Source organism: Xenopus laevis, chromosome 5L (assembly GCF_017654675.1).
Source record: "Xenopus laevis strain J_2021 chromosome 5L, Xenopus_laevis_v10.1, whole genome shotgun sequence".
NCBI classification, from domain to species: Eukaryota; Metazoa; Chordata; class Amphibia; order Anura; family Pipidae; genus Xenopus; species Xenopus laevis.
Window position 1 is genome coordinate 32,586,698 of NC_054379.1, and position 16,768 is coordinate 32,603,465.

General features: G+C 39.6%; 1 protein-coding gene across 3 annotated transcripts in view; it reads left to right on the forward strand.

Moving 5' to 3' along the window:
* The window catches only part of usp34.L (ubiquitin specific peptidase 34 L homeolog), a 139,206-nt gene that overhangs the window by 111,389 nt on the left and 11,049 nt on the right, over positions 1-16,768 (forward strand). For all 3 annotated transcript variants that reach the window (XM_018262841.2, XM_018262843.2, XM_018262844.2), the window contains 6 exons: positions 252-356; positions 971-1,118; positions 3,092-3,726; positions 5,396-5,553; positions 6,539-6,617; positions 16,419-16,545. In XM_018262841.2, coding sequence (XP_018118330.1) covers positions 252-356; positions 971-1,118; positions 3,092-3,726; positions 5,396-5,553; positions 6,539-6,617; positions 16,419-16,545 — 1,252 coding nt within the window. The remainder of the gene's footprint in view (positions 1-251; positions 357-970; positions 1,119-3,091; positions 3,727-5,395; positions 5,554-6,538; positions 6,618-16,418; positions 16,546-16,768) is intronic.

The window sequence follows — 16,768 nt, forward strand, 5'->3', positions numbered from 1 at the left end:
GACCCGCTGCAGGACTCTATCCTGAGGCAGCAGACTTGATGCTGCCTCTCCTCACCAATGCCACTTCCCACATACTGTAACTCCTGCAATCAGATCTTGGAGAGGCATGGCAGTGTCCAGTCCTCTAAATTAAGAGACAGCTTTACTGGTTGTTGTTTTTTTGTTTCATTGATTTTGTAAAAAGCCTGTTGGAATAATGAGTGCATTCAGACATGTAGACATAATTGACATACTTTTTCTTTCTTTTCAAGGCTGCAAACCCTTTCTTTAAGCTGCTAACCATGATCATGGAGTTTGCTGGAGGTCCCCCTGGGATGCCACCTTTTGCTTCCTACATTTTACAAAGGATATGGGAGGTAAAATGATACTACAGGAATCACAGGTTCTGGCACTGTTACTGGGGCTTTGCTGGGTTTCATCTGAACATCTGGTGCACTGCAAAATATGATAGTCCAGCATACGTTACAGAATGGACAGCGTAATTATGGGCAGATGGCAAAATTTGTGTCGAAATTATCAGAGAGTTGTAGCAAGAGGATGTTTGGGCATATATTTTTTTCCAAAAGGAATACTGAAGACCTAGTGATAAATAACTATTAAATAACCATTAATAGTAAGTATGGGTAAGTTTGGGAAGCTATAGCATTTATAGGTGCTAAAAGCATCTGCATTCAGTGTTTGTTCAGATACATGGCAGGATAAGGTATGTTTGTGTAAGGGGTTCTTCATGGAGCAGTCATTCCTCAGCTAAGGTATAATGAGGAATTAAAAATCATGACAGAGCTTTCCATTCAGCTCTGTCACCTATAATTATTGCCTCTCAAACTTGTTTCCGATTAATGTGCTCTCTCCCCTTTTTTCCATAACAATAAGCATTGAACTCAAATATTACAGGCCTTCTGTGCTTTAAAAGTATTGTTTTGTTTTTTTTTAGATAACAACACTGTCATTTTTTGCCATCCTAATTTAGGTTATAGAATACAACCCTTCTCAGTGTCTGGATTGGCTGGCAGTGCAGACTCCTCGCAACAAGTTGGCACACAACTGGGTGTTACAGAACATGGAAAACTGGGTGGAGCGTTTCTTACTTGCGCACAACTATCCTAGAGTTAGAACTTGTAAGTTGTTTTTCAACCTTGTACATTACTGCAACTTTTTCTTCTAATCTTTCTTACTTTTCGCACTGATCTGCCTAAGAGGCTGTGAGGTCTGTTGGTTGCTACTGTTGGGGAAATCCAGTTAGCGGAGGCCACTTGAGATAAAAGATTCTAAAAGTTTATTTGACCTGAGCTACCTGAGTAGAACCAAGAGTCAGAACCGTGGACAAAGAATTGACATGTTCAGTGATGAGTATATATAGTCTCTTCATGGTTCTGAACTCAAAGCCATGGTGAAACTTAACCACGGAAGTCTTGAAACGGCACTAACAACTTTAAAAGAGAACTAAACCCCCCGTATCAAAAAAGCCCTTTGCATTGCCCCTAACTTCCCGCACTGCGCATTCATAAAAAAAAAACCCTTACAAAAAAAATGTCAGCCACTTAAGGGGGGCTTTTTTCTTACGAGGTTTAGTTCTCCTTTAAGGGGGCACAGTGCTGCGGGTGACAGCCTTTACAGATTTTCTACATCACTAAACCCCAAAAGCGTAGATGGTGTAGTGGTGGTTACAATTAATGCAGTACAGTCTCTATTGTATGGGGCTGCAAAAAAATCTATACGCCCAAAACGAATACTTAAGCAATAGATAGTTTATATCAAATTAAGTGGCATATTAAAGAATCTTACCAAACTGGGATATATGTTTAAGTAAATATTGCCCTTTTACACCTCTTGCCTTAAACCACCATTTTTTGATGGTCTGTGTGCTGCCTCAGAGATCACCTGACCAGAAATACTACAGCTCTATCTGTAAAAGGAAGAAGAGTGGAAGCAAAATACAGAACTCTGTCTGTTAATTGGCTCATGTGACCTAACAAGTATAGTTTGTTTGGTATATTTGTGTGCACCGTGAATCATGTGATCCAAGGGGGCGGCCTTTATTTTTTAAAATGGCAGTTTTCTATTTATGATTACCCAATGGCACATACTACTAAAAAAAGTATATTATATACTTATATATATATATTTATATTTATGCAATATATTTTTACAGAGACCTACATTGTTTGAGGGGTATAGTTTTCCTTTAAAGTAACTGTTAAAGTGGTTGTTCACCTTTTTGGACAATAAAGCTAATTTAATAGTCCATGTCATAAAAAAACGTTTTCGTAATTTTTCTTTATTACCTAAAATGTTTGCTTTCAGAGATACATTCCACAGAAGCTATGAATCATCTCTGCAAAAAAACTCAGTTATCTTCTCTGTTCTCTTCTGTTTATTGGACAATAAAGCTAATTTAACAGACCATGTCATAATAAACTTTTTTGTAATTTATCTTTATTACTTAAATTGTTTGCTTTCAGATATACATACTATAGAAGTGGATCATCTCTGCAAAAACTTTCAGTGTGATCTGACTGTGTGGGACACACTGTGTAAGAGATGCAGGTTGTCAAATAAGGAAGTTATTTGATATATCTTCAATTCCCTTGGCTGGCAAGATTTAGCCAATCAGATCAAAGATATGCAAATGAAGCAGTAGAGAGCATGCGCAGTGCAGATTCAGTCGTGAACATCCTTATTTGGCAACCTACCTGCATCTCTTCCACAGAGCCTGTCCCACAATCACAGAGGAGAAAACTGAGAGCTTTTGCAGAGATGATCCACTTCTATGCTATGTATATCTGAAAGCGAACAATTTAAGTAATAAAGATAAATTACAAAAGTTTTTTATGACGTGGTCTGTTAAATTAGCTTTATTGTCCAAAAGGTGAAAAACCCCTTTAAGCATAAAAAAATCTAGGTAAATAGATCGGTTGTGAGAAATAAAACATGTTTTCATTACAGTTAGCCAAAAATGTCACCTATATCAGATAAAGTTTTTTTGTTTTGCACAGGCTATCTATTTACCCCGTTTAATTTTTACAGTGCACTGTTGCTTTGGGAATACATCAAAAAGCGGGTGTTAATTGTGTCTTATTCCTTTGTACAGCTGCAGCCTACCTGTTGGTGTCGCTAATTCCAAGCAACTCTTTCCGTCAGATGTTCCGATCGACCCGCTCCCTTCACATTCCCACAAGAGATTTGCCCCTTAGTCCAGATACAACGGTGGTGCTTCACCAAGTGTACAATGCCCTTCTAGGCCTTCTGTCAAGAGCAAAACTGTATGTTGATGCTGCTGCACATGGTACTACAAAGTTGGTTCCTTACTTTAGCTTCATGACTTATTGCTTGATCTCTAAGACGGAAAAGCTCATGTTTTCCACGTATTTTATGGACCTGTGGAATCTTTTCCAACCCAAACTGTCTGAGCCAGCTATTGCTACGAACCACAACAAGCAGGCTTTGCTCTCCTTCTGGTACAACGTCTGTGTTGACTGCCCCGAAAATGTGCGCCTTATTGTTCAGAATCCCGTGGTGACTAAAAATATCGCCTTTAACTATATTCTGGCTGACCATGATGACCAGGATGTAGTTCTTTTTAACCGCGGGATGCTGCCAGCTTACTATGGCATTCTTCGAATGTGCTGTGAGCAGTCTCCTGCCTTTACCCGTCAGCTTGCCTCACATCAGAACATTCAGTGGGCTTTTAAAAACCTCACTCCACATGCCAGCCAGTACCCTGCGGTAAGTGAGAATGGTATATCTAGTGTTGTGGCTGCTGTTCTTTATAAATATATAACTACACTGAAAATACCATCAAGCATCTAAGAAGTCAACCACAGCCCTTTAATAGTAACTGTGACTCAGAATATGCTCCTATTTACTCCATATAATATTTTCTCAGCACATGCTCTGGGCTGCTGTCTGTTATCTCCATTTAGAGATGGACCCAAATACAGCCTGACCAGATCATAAGGTGGGGAACTGTTTTGGATGACTTTGAAAGCATAAATAATCACTGCGCTAGTACAGTAAATTTAATATACAGGTATGGGGCCTGTAATCCAGAATAACGGATTTTAAGCATACTAGAATACCATGTAAACATTAAATTAACCCAGTAGGCTGGTTTCGCTTCCAATAAGGAATAATTTTATCTTAGTTTGGATCAAGTACAAGATATTGTCTTATTATTACAGAGGAAAAGGTAATTCAGATTATTTGGATAAAATGGAGTCTATGGAAGACTGTCTTTCCGTAATTTGGAGCTCTCTGGATAACGGGTTTCCAGATAACAGATCCCATACCTGTATAAAGTACAACATTTTTAGCTATATTCATTTTAAGACTTTATTTCTCTTATAAACATCAATGGAAATGGCAGAATTGTGGGGGGGGGGGAGAGGTCTTGTTTGTATCCCATTAAGGTCACAACGTTTATTTTACGGTATTGTTTTTTTGTTTAACCAAAGTATTAATAATTTGATCACCGCTGTTTGTTATAAGGATTGAAGGTTATGCTTAATGGCAGCTTACAGTGTAGACGCTCAATAGCACAATCCTCTGGTCCTAGATTTCTGTGGACGTTGAAAGGAGTAAAGTGTAAATTTTCGCTGTTTCCAAAACATGCAGGTTAATTGACTCCTGTTAGAAGTGTCCATTGTTTGTGTGTGAGTATGATAGTGACTTTAGAGTGTAAGCTCCAATGGGACAGGCACTGTTAATGTGTCATATCTAAAGCACTGCAGAATATAATGAAAGCATACTAAGAGGAGATACTTCTTCCAAATTTATACACGCAAATGAGCAGAAGTACTGGCTTAAGGTGGCCATAGACGCAAAGATCCGCTCGTTTAGTGACATCGCTAAACGAACGGATCTTTCCCCAATATGCCATTAACGAGCATGGCTATATCGGGGGGTAATCAGAATGTTCGCCCTTATGGCTGAACGATCCGATTACGATGCGCAATGGGCTCCGGCGGGATCGGTCGGGTCAAAATCGTACAAAACCATATTTTGGCACTCTCCACACACAATCCGAAAATCGCACGAATCCTCGATTCGTTCGACAGGATCTGTGCGTCTATGGCCAGCTTTAGGCTAATTACCCTTGGACAGTCACCTGCATTGCTGCCTTTGTATTGTACATTTAGCATTTTGTCCTTATGGTACCTAACTGAAATCCCCGAGAACCCTCTGTATTTATGTGCTGCCATCCATTTGACAACACCTCTATGAAGGTGCATCATTTAGGAATGCCTTAAAATTAAATGTACCCATATGAGTCTTCTTTACTAAGGTGGTTAAGAAAGTAAGCAGAGTTATATAGACTTACTACATTGGAAAGCTAGTTATGGCACCTGTATATGTACATGCATTTATTTCGCTTGACTTTCATCTTCTTTTGCAGGCTGTGGAGGAGCTTTTTAACCTCATGCAGCTCTTTGTAGCTCAGAGGCCAGATATGAGAGAGGAAGAACTGGAAGATATAAAACAGTTTAAGAAAACTACGATCAGCTGCTATTTGCGTTGTTTGGATGGGCGTTCCTGCTGGACAACATTAATAAGGTATGCAGCTTGTTCTTGGATGGTACTAAAGCATGAGTAAAGGAAAACTATAACCCTCCAAACAATGTAGGTCTCTAAAAATATATTGCATTAAACAGTTCATATGTAAAAACTTGCTTCATGTAAATAAACCATGTCATAAAAGTATTCTGTTTTTAGTAGTATGTGGCATTGGGTAATCTTAAATAGAAAACTGCCATTTTAAGTACTAAAAGCCGCCCTGGAATTATACGGTTCGCAGTGCACACAAAGTTTGTCTATGGAGACTTAAATGGTGTTATGTAATATAAGACATGGTTTGCGCAGGAGCAGTAACCCATAGCAACCAATCTGCAGGTAGAATTTACTGGTCACATGTTAAAAAGCAAACATCTCATTGGTTGCTATTGGTTGCTGCTACTGGGCAAACTTAGGGGTTATGTATCTATCAAGGTCCGAAAATCCGAACCTCGAATAATTCGTAGTTTTCGGAGAAAAAAAAACTATACATTTTTCGAGATTTCCGATGGTCTAAAAACTCAGAATCCAAAACTTCGGCATCTAGAAGCTCTCGAGGTCCTGTATAAGTCAATGGGGAAGGTTCCAGTGTCTGCGCTGATGTCCGCACCAAAAAACCATAGTTTTTTGTGCAAAACTCCGAACAATTCGGAGTTTTCGGGGAAAGCTTCAAAGTTTACCAGACCCTATTTTTTCAGGCTTTTTTCTAAATATATAAAAATAAGGTCCATTCGGGCAATCCTATACTGAGATAAATTCGGACCTTGATAAATAACCTCCTAAGTGTCTTCTATAACATATGGGGTTAATGCCTAAACATGAAGTGGAGTGAAACACAAACCATTGATTTTTCATGATTAAAACAGGCAGAACGTATGCTCAGCACAAGCTCACTTCACTCATATTGAACAAGGGGGGTATACTTCCCCTTTAATTCTTCTCAGATGATTGTGCACTAATAGATTTAAATGTGTTTCATGTATTCCAGTGCCTTCAGAATATTGCTGGAATCTGATGAAGACAGATTGCTTGTTGTATTTAACAGAGGATTAATCTTAATGACAGAGGTAAGTGTTTTATATTTTGGCATTGCTTTTTTCTGTTGTCTATAAAATATTTTCACCTGCGTGCCACAGGCAGGGTTATTGACCTTAAGCAGCTGTTTCTTCCCTTCCAATTGAGTGGGTACTGATTATTAGGTAGACATTTTGGGGTTGTTGCTATAACTATAGCACATTAAGCGGGTTATTTATCAAAATTCGAATTTTAGAGCTTTGTGAGCTTTTTTCAGACCTCAAATTGAGGAAAAAACTCGAATGTAAAAAATTAGAATCAGTGAAGTCGGGGTTAGCAACCTAGAAATTGATAGAGAGTTCTGAGGGGAAAAAACCTCTAATTGATCGACATTTCTCCGGGGAAAAAAGCTTGAATTGATAGAGTTTTTGAGCGAAACCCACTGATAAGAACTTGAACATCATGAAGGCTATTAACATCTTCAAATGGTTCAAGGGACCTCTGCCTTTGACTTCTACATGACCTCGACATGTTTTAGATGGTGTATTTTTGGATTTAAACTATTTCCAGGGTCAGGGTATAATAAATATCGAAAAATTTGAGTTTGTATAAAAGAAACGTGAAAATCGTTTTTTTTATTATTATTATTATTATTATTTTTTTTCATGGAAAACACTACTCGAACCTTAACCCTTTAAGTGCCACAGAACGTAGAATCTACGTTCTGTGGATCAAAGGACCAAAGTGCCACAGATCGTAGATTCTACGTTCTGCAGCACTTCCGGGTTTGCGAGCGGAGGAGCGGCTGTTAGAGCCGCTCGCTCCGCTCCTTCACGATCCCCTGCCCCTAGACAACGAGCAGAGCAGGGGATCGTGTGGCCCCTGGGGCGCGATCGCCCAGGGGCCCCAAAGCAGCAGCAGGGACGCGTTTCCTATGCGTCCTGCTGCTGCCTGCGCTGCACTTCCGCCCAGCTCCGCCCCCACATGGCTGATGACCGTTGGAGCTGCAGATCTGCTGCGTGGAGCCCTCTCTCATCGATCTGAGGCATCTACCCCAGGTAAGTGTAACATTTGCACACACAAAAACACACAAACACACCAACACACACTTATTACAGTAATATACACTTACATTCACACTTACACACACTCACACATAGATTTTTGGGGATTGGGGGGGTCACACACACTCACAGCACCCATGTACACTTGCACACGCGCACACGCGCAAATAACATGCAATTTACCCGTTGTACACACGCATATGTACATATATGGCTTTGTGGCTTTTTTTTTTTTTTTTTCTTATCGCATCGTCTCTTTTTGGGCTAAAAAAAATGTTTTATTGCCGTTCCGAATAGCGTATTCGCTAACCGTACTGTGCAATAGCATTTGTATGTTATTTTGGTGGTTATATTGCAATTTTGGGTATTTTGGTGCATTTTTAGCCATTTTATTGAATTTTTAGCCATTTTATTGCATTTTCAGCTCTGCATTTGTGTTGTTCACTTGTTTCTGTCCGTATAATCGATTTGGCCCAGCTAAAATATTCAAACGGTAATTCTGGTGGCCGATTACACTAGTGTGAAAAAAAAAAGCATTGATTTTTGTGGTTTTATTAGTTTTTGGTGATTTATTTGCATTTCACACTGTTCTGTGTTATTTTGTTTTGCCTATGTAAATTTTATCTACTATATATCCATTTGTGGGTCTCTGTGCGCCACATAGTTTGGTATATCTATGCATATTGGGCATCAAAGTGTTCAGTAGACCCCTGTCGTTCATATTTAGGATGTTTTATGCTGATACGTTACGAAATGTGGGGCACATAATGGGGTAAAATTCAAGCTTTGTGACGATTTTCAGAAATTTGATAAAAAACCGTTATGTTCAGCATTGCTTTGCAGTTTGGCAGTTTGCAGTAGAAACACTTATTTACCCATTTTGGATTCGTCAGAATGTGTACTTTCTGAAAATATATGGTTTTCTGGGGTCTCTGTACTGTTAGGGGGGTCTAATGTCGCATAATACACACACCGGGTGGTTATATTGCAGCAGCCAGCGCGTCAGCCGTGAAAATGTCTATACATATTGTCATTTGGGGGTCTCTGTGCGCCACATAGTTTGGTATATCTATGCATATTGGGCATCAAAGTGTTCAGTAGACCCCATGTGCTCATATTTAGGATGTTTTATGCTGATAAGTTACGAAATGTGGGGCATATAATGGGGTAAAATTCAAGCTTTGTGACGATGTTCAGAAATTTGATAAAAACCGTTACGTTCAGCATTGCTTTGCAGTTTGACAGTTTGCAGTAGGAACACATATTTACCCATATTGGATTCGTCAAAATGTGTACTTTCTGAAAATATATGGTTTTCTGGGGTCTCTGTACTGTTAGGGGGGTCTAATGTCGCATATTACACACACCGGGTGCTTATATTGCAGCAGCCAGCGCGCGTCAGCCGTGAAAATGTATATACACTATTGTCATTTGGGGGTCTCTGTGCGCCACATAGTTTGGTATATCTATGCATATTGGGCATCAAAGTGTTTAGTAGACCCCTGGCGTTCATATTCAGGATGTTTTATGCTGATAAGTTACGAAATGTGGGGCATATAATGGGGTAAAATTCAAGCTTTGTGACGATTTTCAGAAATTTGATAAAAAACGTTATGTTCAGCATTGCTTTGCAGTTTGGCAGTTTGCAGTAGAAACACTTATTTACCCATATTGGATTCGTCAGAATGTGTACTTTCTGAAAATATATGGTTTTCTGGGGTCTCTGTACTGTTAGGTGGTCTAATGTCGCATAATACACACACACCGGGTGGTTATATTGCTGCAGCCAGCGTGTCAGCCGTGAAAATGTCTATACATATTGTCATTTGGGGGTCTCTGTGCGCCACATAGTTTGGTATATCTATGCATTTTGGGCATCAAAGTGTTCAGTAGACCCCTGGCACTCATATTTAGGATGTTTTATGCTGATAAGTTACGAAATGTGGGGCATATAATGGGATAAAATTCAAGCTTTGTGACGATTTTCAGAAATTTGATAAAAACTGTTACGTTCAGCATTGCTTTGCAGTTTGACAGTTTGCAGTAGGAACACATATTTACCCATATTCGATTCGTCAGAATGTATACTTTCTGAAAATATATGGTTTTCTGGGGTCTCTGTACTGTTAGGGGGGTCTAATGTCGCATATTACACACACCGGGTGCTTATATTGCAGCAGCCAGCGTGCGTCAGCCGTGAAAATGTATATACACTATTGTCATTTGGGGGTCTCTGTGCGCCACATAGTTTGGTATATCTATGCATATTGGGCATCAAAGTGTTTAGTAGACCCCTGGCGTTCATATTCAGGATGATTTATGCTGATAAATTACGAAATGTGGGGCATATAATGGGGTAAAATTCAAGCTTTGTGACGATTTTCAGAAATTTGATAAAAACCGTTACGTTCAGCATTGCTTTGCAGTTTGACAGTTTGCAGTAGGAACACATATTTACCCATATTGGATTCGTCAGAATGTGTACTTTCCGAAAATATATGGTTTTCTGGGGTCTCTGTACTGTTAGGGGGGTCTAATGTCGCATATTACACACACCGGGTGCTTATATTGCAGCAGCCAGCGCGCGTCAGCCGTGAAAATGTATACACTATTGTCATTTGGGGGTCTCTGTGCGCCACATAGTTTGGTATATCTATGCATATTGGGCATCAAAGTGTTTAGTAGACCCCTGGCGTTCATATTCAGGATGTTTTAGGCTGATAAGTTACGAAATGTGGGGCATATAATGGGGTAAAATTCAAGCTTTGTGACGATTTTCAGAAATTTGATAAAAAACCGTTATGTTCAGCATTGCTTTGCAGTTTGGCAGTTTGCAGTAGAAACGCTTATTTACCCATATTGGATTCGTCAGAATGTGTAATTTCTGAAAATATATGGTTTTCTGGGGTCTCTGTACTGTTAGGTGGTCTAATGTCGCATAATACACACGCTGGGTGGTTATATTGCAGCAGCCAGCGCGTCAGCCGTGAAAATGTCTATACATATTGTCATTTGGGGGTCTCTGTGCCCCACATAGTTTGGTATATCTATGCACATTGGGCATCAAACTGTTTAGTAGACCCCTATGTTTATATTTAGGATGCTTTATGCTGGTAATGATACATGGACAATACGATGCTGGAAAGTTGAAGCTTTGAGGCAATTTTCAGAATATTTTACCAAAACCGCCAAATTTGGCAAAGCCTTGCGACTCAGTAGTTTGGGGCAGAAAGGCATGGGTACCCATTTTAGATTCTGTATAATGTGTACTTTCCAAAGATATATGGGTTTGGGGGGTAAACATATATTTCTGTGTTTTTACCCCACAAAAATGCAGTCAATGTGTTGATTTTTCATTAGCTGAAGTTACCCACAGGACTATTTGTATGCGCTAACTTCATTTTGGGGCCTCTAACTGCCATATACTTTGGTAAACCTATGCACAGTGGGCACCAAACTGTTTGGAGGACCCCTGGCAATCATATTTAGGGTGTTTTTTTTTGGTGCGTAACGATACATGGGTGATATGGTGCTGAGAAGATGAAGCTTTGAGGCAATTTTCAGATATTTCACCAAAACCGACAATTGTGGGAAAGCCTTGCGACTCAGTAGTTTGGAGCAGAAAGGCATGGGTACCCATTTTAGATTCTGTAGAATGTGTACTTTCCAAAAATATATGGGTTTGGGGGGTAAACATATATTTCTGTGTTTTTACCCCACAAAAATGCAGTCAATGTGTTGATTTTTCATTAGATGAAGTTACCCACAGGACTATTTGTATGCGCTAACTTCATTTTGAGGCCTCTAACTGCCAGATACTTTGGTAAACCTATGAACAATGGCCACCAAACTGTTTGGAGGAACCCTGGCAATCATATTTAGGGTGTTTTTTCTTGGTGCGTAACGATACATGGGTGATATGGTGCTGAGAAGTTGAAGCTTTGAGGCAATTTTCAGATATTTCACCAAAACCGACAATTGTGGGAAAGCCTTGCGACTCAGTAGTTTGGAACAGAAAGGCATGGGTACCCATTTTAGATTCTGTATAATGTGTACTTTCCAAAAATATATGGGTTTTGGGGGGTAAACATATATTTCTGTGTTTTTACCCCACAAAAATGCAGTCAATGTGTTGATTTTTCATTAGATGAAGTTACCCACAGGACTATTTGTATGCGCTAACTTCATTTTGAGGCCTCTAAATGCCAGATACTTTGGTAAACCTATGAACAGTGGCCACCAAACTGTTTGGAGGAACCCTGGCAATCATATTTAGGGTGCTTTTTCTTGGTGCGTAACGATACATGGGTGATATGGGGCTGAGAAGTTGAAGCTTTGAGGCAATTTTCAGATATTTCACCAAAACCGACAATTGTGGGAAAGCCTTGCGACTCAGTAGTTTGGAGCAGAAAGGCATGGGTATCCATTTTAGATTCTGTAGAATGTGTACTTTCCAAAAATATATGGGTTTGGGGGGTAAACATATATTTCTGTGTTTTTACCCCACAAAAATGCAGTCAATGTGTTGATTTTTCATTAGATGAAGTTACCCACAGGACTATTTGTATGCGCTAACTTCATTTTGAGGCCTCTAACTGCCAGATACTTTGGTAAACCTATGAACAATGGCCACCAAACTGTTTGGAGGAACCCTGGCAATCATATTTAGGGTGTTTTTTCTTGGTGCGTAACGATACATGGGTGATATGGTGCTGAGAAGTTGAAGCTTTGAGGCAATTTTCAGATATTTCACCAAAACCGACAATTGTGGGAAAGCCTTGCGACTCAGTAGTTTGGAGCAGAAAGGCATGGGTACCCATTTTAGATTCGGTAGAATGTGTACTTTCCAAAAATATATGGGTTTTGGGGGGTAAACATATATTTCTGTGTTTTTACCCCACAAAAATGCAGTCAATGTGTTGATTTTTCATTAGCTGAAGTTACCCACGGGACTGTTTGTATGCGCTAACTTCATTTTGGGGCCTCTAAATGCCAGATACTTTGGTAAACTTATGAACAATGGCCACCAAAATGTTCAGAGGAACCCTGGCAATCATATTTAGGGTGCTTTTTCTTAGTACGTAATGATACATGGGTGATATGGTGCTGGGAAGTTGAAGCTTTGAGGCAATTTTCAGATATTTCACCAAAACCGACAATTGTGGGAAAGCCTTGCGACTCAGTAGTTTGGAGCAGAAAGGCATGGGTACCCATTTTAGATTCTGTAGAATGTGTTCTTTCCAAAAATATATGGGTTTGGGGGGTAAACATATATTTCTGTGTTTTTACCCCACAAAAATGCAGTCAATGTGTTGATTTCTCATTAGATGAAGTTACCCACAGGACTATTTGTATGCGCTAACTTCATTTTGAGGCCTCTAACTGCCAGATACTTTGGTAAACCTATGAACAATGGCTACCAAACTGTTTGAAGGAACCCTGGCAATCATATTTAGGGTGTTTTTTCTTGGTGCGTAACGATACATGGGTGATATGGTGCTGAGAAGTTGAAGCTTTGAGGCAATTTTCAGATATTTCACCAAAACCGACAATTGTGGGAAGGCCTTGCGACTCAGTAGTTTGGAGCAGAAAGGCATGGGTACCCATTTTAGATTCGGTAGAATGTGTACTTTCCAAAAATATATGGGTTTTGGGGGGTAAACATATATTTCTGTGTTTTTACCCCACAAAAATGCAGTCAATGTGTTGATTTTTCATTAGCTGAAGTTACTCACGGGATTGTTTGTATGCGCTAACTTCATTTTGGGGCCTCTAAATGCCAGATACTTTGGTAAACTTATGAACAATGGCCACCAAAATGTTCAGAGGAACCCTGGCAATCATATTTAGGGTGCTTTTTCTTAGTACGTAATGATACATGGGTGATATGGTGCTGGGAAGTTGAAGCTTTGAGGCAATTTTCAGATATTTCACCAAAACCGACAATTTTGGGAAAGCCTTGCGACTCAGTAGTTTGGAGCAGAAAGGCATGGGTACCCATTTTAGATTCTGTAGAATGTGTTCTTTCCAAAAATATATGGGTTTGGGGGGTAAACATATATTTCTGTGTTTTTACCCCACAAAAAATGCAGTCAATGTTTTGATTTCTCAGTAGCTGAAGTAAAGTCCTGAACAATTTGGATGCGCTAACTTCATATTTGTGTCTCTAAATGCCAGATACTTTGGTAAACCTATGCATAATGGGTATCAAACTGTTCAGTGGACCCCTGGCAATCATATTTCAGGTGCTTTTTCTTGGTACGTAATATAGTTTGGGATATGCGGAGCAGCAAAATAAAACCTTTGAAATGATTTTTCAAAATTTTGAATTTTATTTTGAAAAACCGCTATGTTCAGACAAGCTTTTCTGTTTGGTAGTTGGGAGTAGAGAGACATAGTTACCCATTTTGTAATCGGCAGAATGTGTACTTTTCAAAAATGTATGGTTTTCTGGGGTAAACCTATGGTTTCAGGATTTTTTGCCTTGGAATCTAAAGCATGCCGTTTTCTGCCTTAGTGCTTTCAAAATTCAGTAATATACTGCCGGGAGTTTTTGCTGTACAGAAATCCTAAATCTCCCTAAAACTATACATATCTGGTATTGGCACGTTCGAGAGACATAAGGCTTTCCAAATACGTTGGATTTTCATCTGTAAAATGAAATATTTTTCTGGTATAAATTGATATACGATGAAAAATGGTAATTTTTCATTTTTTTTTGTTATTTAGCACTATAAATTTTTTTGCACAGGTGGAAATACATGAAAACTCAGGCAGATTTAGAAAGCTCAGTTTCTACCGAAAAAAACAATGTATAATTTTCCTAGGTAAACTATAGGTTTCCCCTCAGAAAATGCCCCTAAAGTGAGAGAGCACAAAATGCTTAAAAACGGCTGGCATTTCGCGTAACCAAAATGTGAAATTCTGCTGGCACTTAAAGGGTTAAAGGGATCCTGTCATCAGAAAACATGTTTTTTTCAAAAGGCACCAGTTAATAGTGCTACTCCAGCAGACTTCTGCACTGAAATCCATTTCTCAAAAGAGCAAACAGATTTTTTTTATATTCAATTTTGAAATCTGACATGGGGCTAGACATTTTGTCAATTTCCCAGCTGCCCCTGGTCATGTGACTTGTGCCTGCACTTTAGGAGAGAAATGCTTTCTGGCAGGCTGCTGTTTTTCCTTCTCAATGTAACTAAATGTGTCTCAGTGGGACATGGGTTTTTACTATTGAGTGTTGTTCTTAGATCTACCAGGCAGCTGTTATCTTGTGTTAGGGAGCTGTTATCTGGTTACCTTCCCATTGTTCTTTTGTTTGGCTGCTGGGGGGGAAGAGAGGGGGGTGATATCACTCCAACTTGCAGTACAACAGTAAAGAGTGATTGAAGTTTATCAGAGCATAAGTCACATGACTTGGGGCAGCTGGGAAATTGACAATATGTCTAGCCCCATGTCAGATTTCAAAATTGAATATAAAAAAATCTGTTTGCGCCTTTGAGAAATGGATTTCAGTGCAGAATTCTGCTGGAGCAGCACTATTAACTGATTCATTTTGAAATATATTGTGATTGCGCAGATACATGGGCTAGAGAAAATCGCTACAGACCGTTTCTTAGGAGAACTAAAATACTGTGCATTTCCTTGTACACCTAATTTCTAGGCACTAGTCTACTGCATGCTTTGCTCCTGTTAAAAACACCACATTCCAACTTCCTACAGGGCAACTTAGTGGTCAGGCTTGGTATTCAAGTTGCTGTAGCCCTGAAAGTATGGCAGTTTAGTGGTATCCCCAGAATTGTAAGTCCTTTAAAAAATGTGTTGTTCATAGAACTTCATTCTTTAGTCTACGTTATATATCTTTAACCATCTGACGCATTGAAAGTGCTGCATTCACAGCAAACTGTTATCACTAAATTGTTTGTTTAAATAGGAATGCACTGTCCCCCTTAAAGGAGAAGCAAACCCAAAAGGTAAAAACCCCTACCCTACATAGACCCCCCTCCCCCCAGCCTAAGTGTTACCCCAGGCAAATGCCCCTAACTCTTAACTTACCCCTCGCTGCAGATTCAGGCAACGGAGTTCAGCCATCTTCAGCTGCTTTGGTAATCTATGGTATGAGACCGGCGCTTCTGTGAGTTTCGGTGCATGCGCAGTTGTCGCTACAAAGAAAATTGCTCCAACTGGTCATGCGCCACTTCGCTGGTCTCATTCACAAGATTACCGAAGCGAAGAAGGTGTTGCTTGTGAAATGTGCTGGACAGAATCTGCACAATGGGTAAGTAAAGAGTTAGGGGCATTTGCCCGGGCTAACACTTAGGCTGGGGGTAGACGGGGTCTATGGGGGGGTAGGGTTTTTTTTAATTTTTGGATTTGCTTCTCTTAACACTGGCTCTTAACTGTATAACTTCTGAATATGTATGTTTTATTGGACTTATAAAAATGTGTATGAGCAGAGGAGCATTTCACTCACCGGGTGCATAGCCCTTGTGGGACCTTCCAACAAAATTCCACAAGCCCAAACTAAAACACGACACAGTAGCTCAGCTGGATTACTTTAAAAAGAAAACCCATTTTAGTTAGATGTGCAACAGGTTCAAAGGAACAGTAATGTTTTGGGTGCAGCTGAACCCCCCTTACCTGAGGAAGGGCAACTCAGTACCACTTAAATAAATGGGGTGTGCCCACTTATTAGAAATGTTGCACAGCAGTGACCCGAGGTGTACGGGTCGTACCATATCTTTGCTTTAATATATTTATTTAATTGTCTAATCCATCTGTTTCCCTTTGCAGTCCTTTAACACCTTGCACATGATGTATCATGAAGCTACAGCCTGTCATGTAACTGGAGACTTGGTGGAACTTTTGTCTATATTTCTGTCTGTCCTTAAATCTACTCGCCCTTACCTGCAGAGAAAAGGTACAAACTTGACTTATTCTGTGAGTCTCTTCATTTTTTTTTAAAATCACGGTGATCTGTTTTTGGCTATTGATTGGATTATAGTGGAGACCCTTGTTAGAAGGGGATCACATCAATCTGTCATAATGATATAAGTGGGCCGCATATATGGGTAAATAAGATGCTGCACTGTCCTAATCTGCAGCTTAAAGGAACAGTTCAGTGTAAAAATAAAAACTGGGTA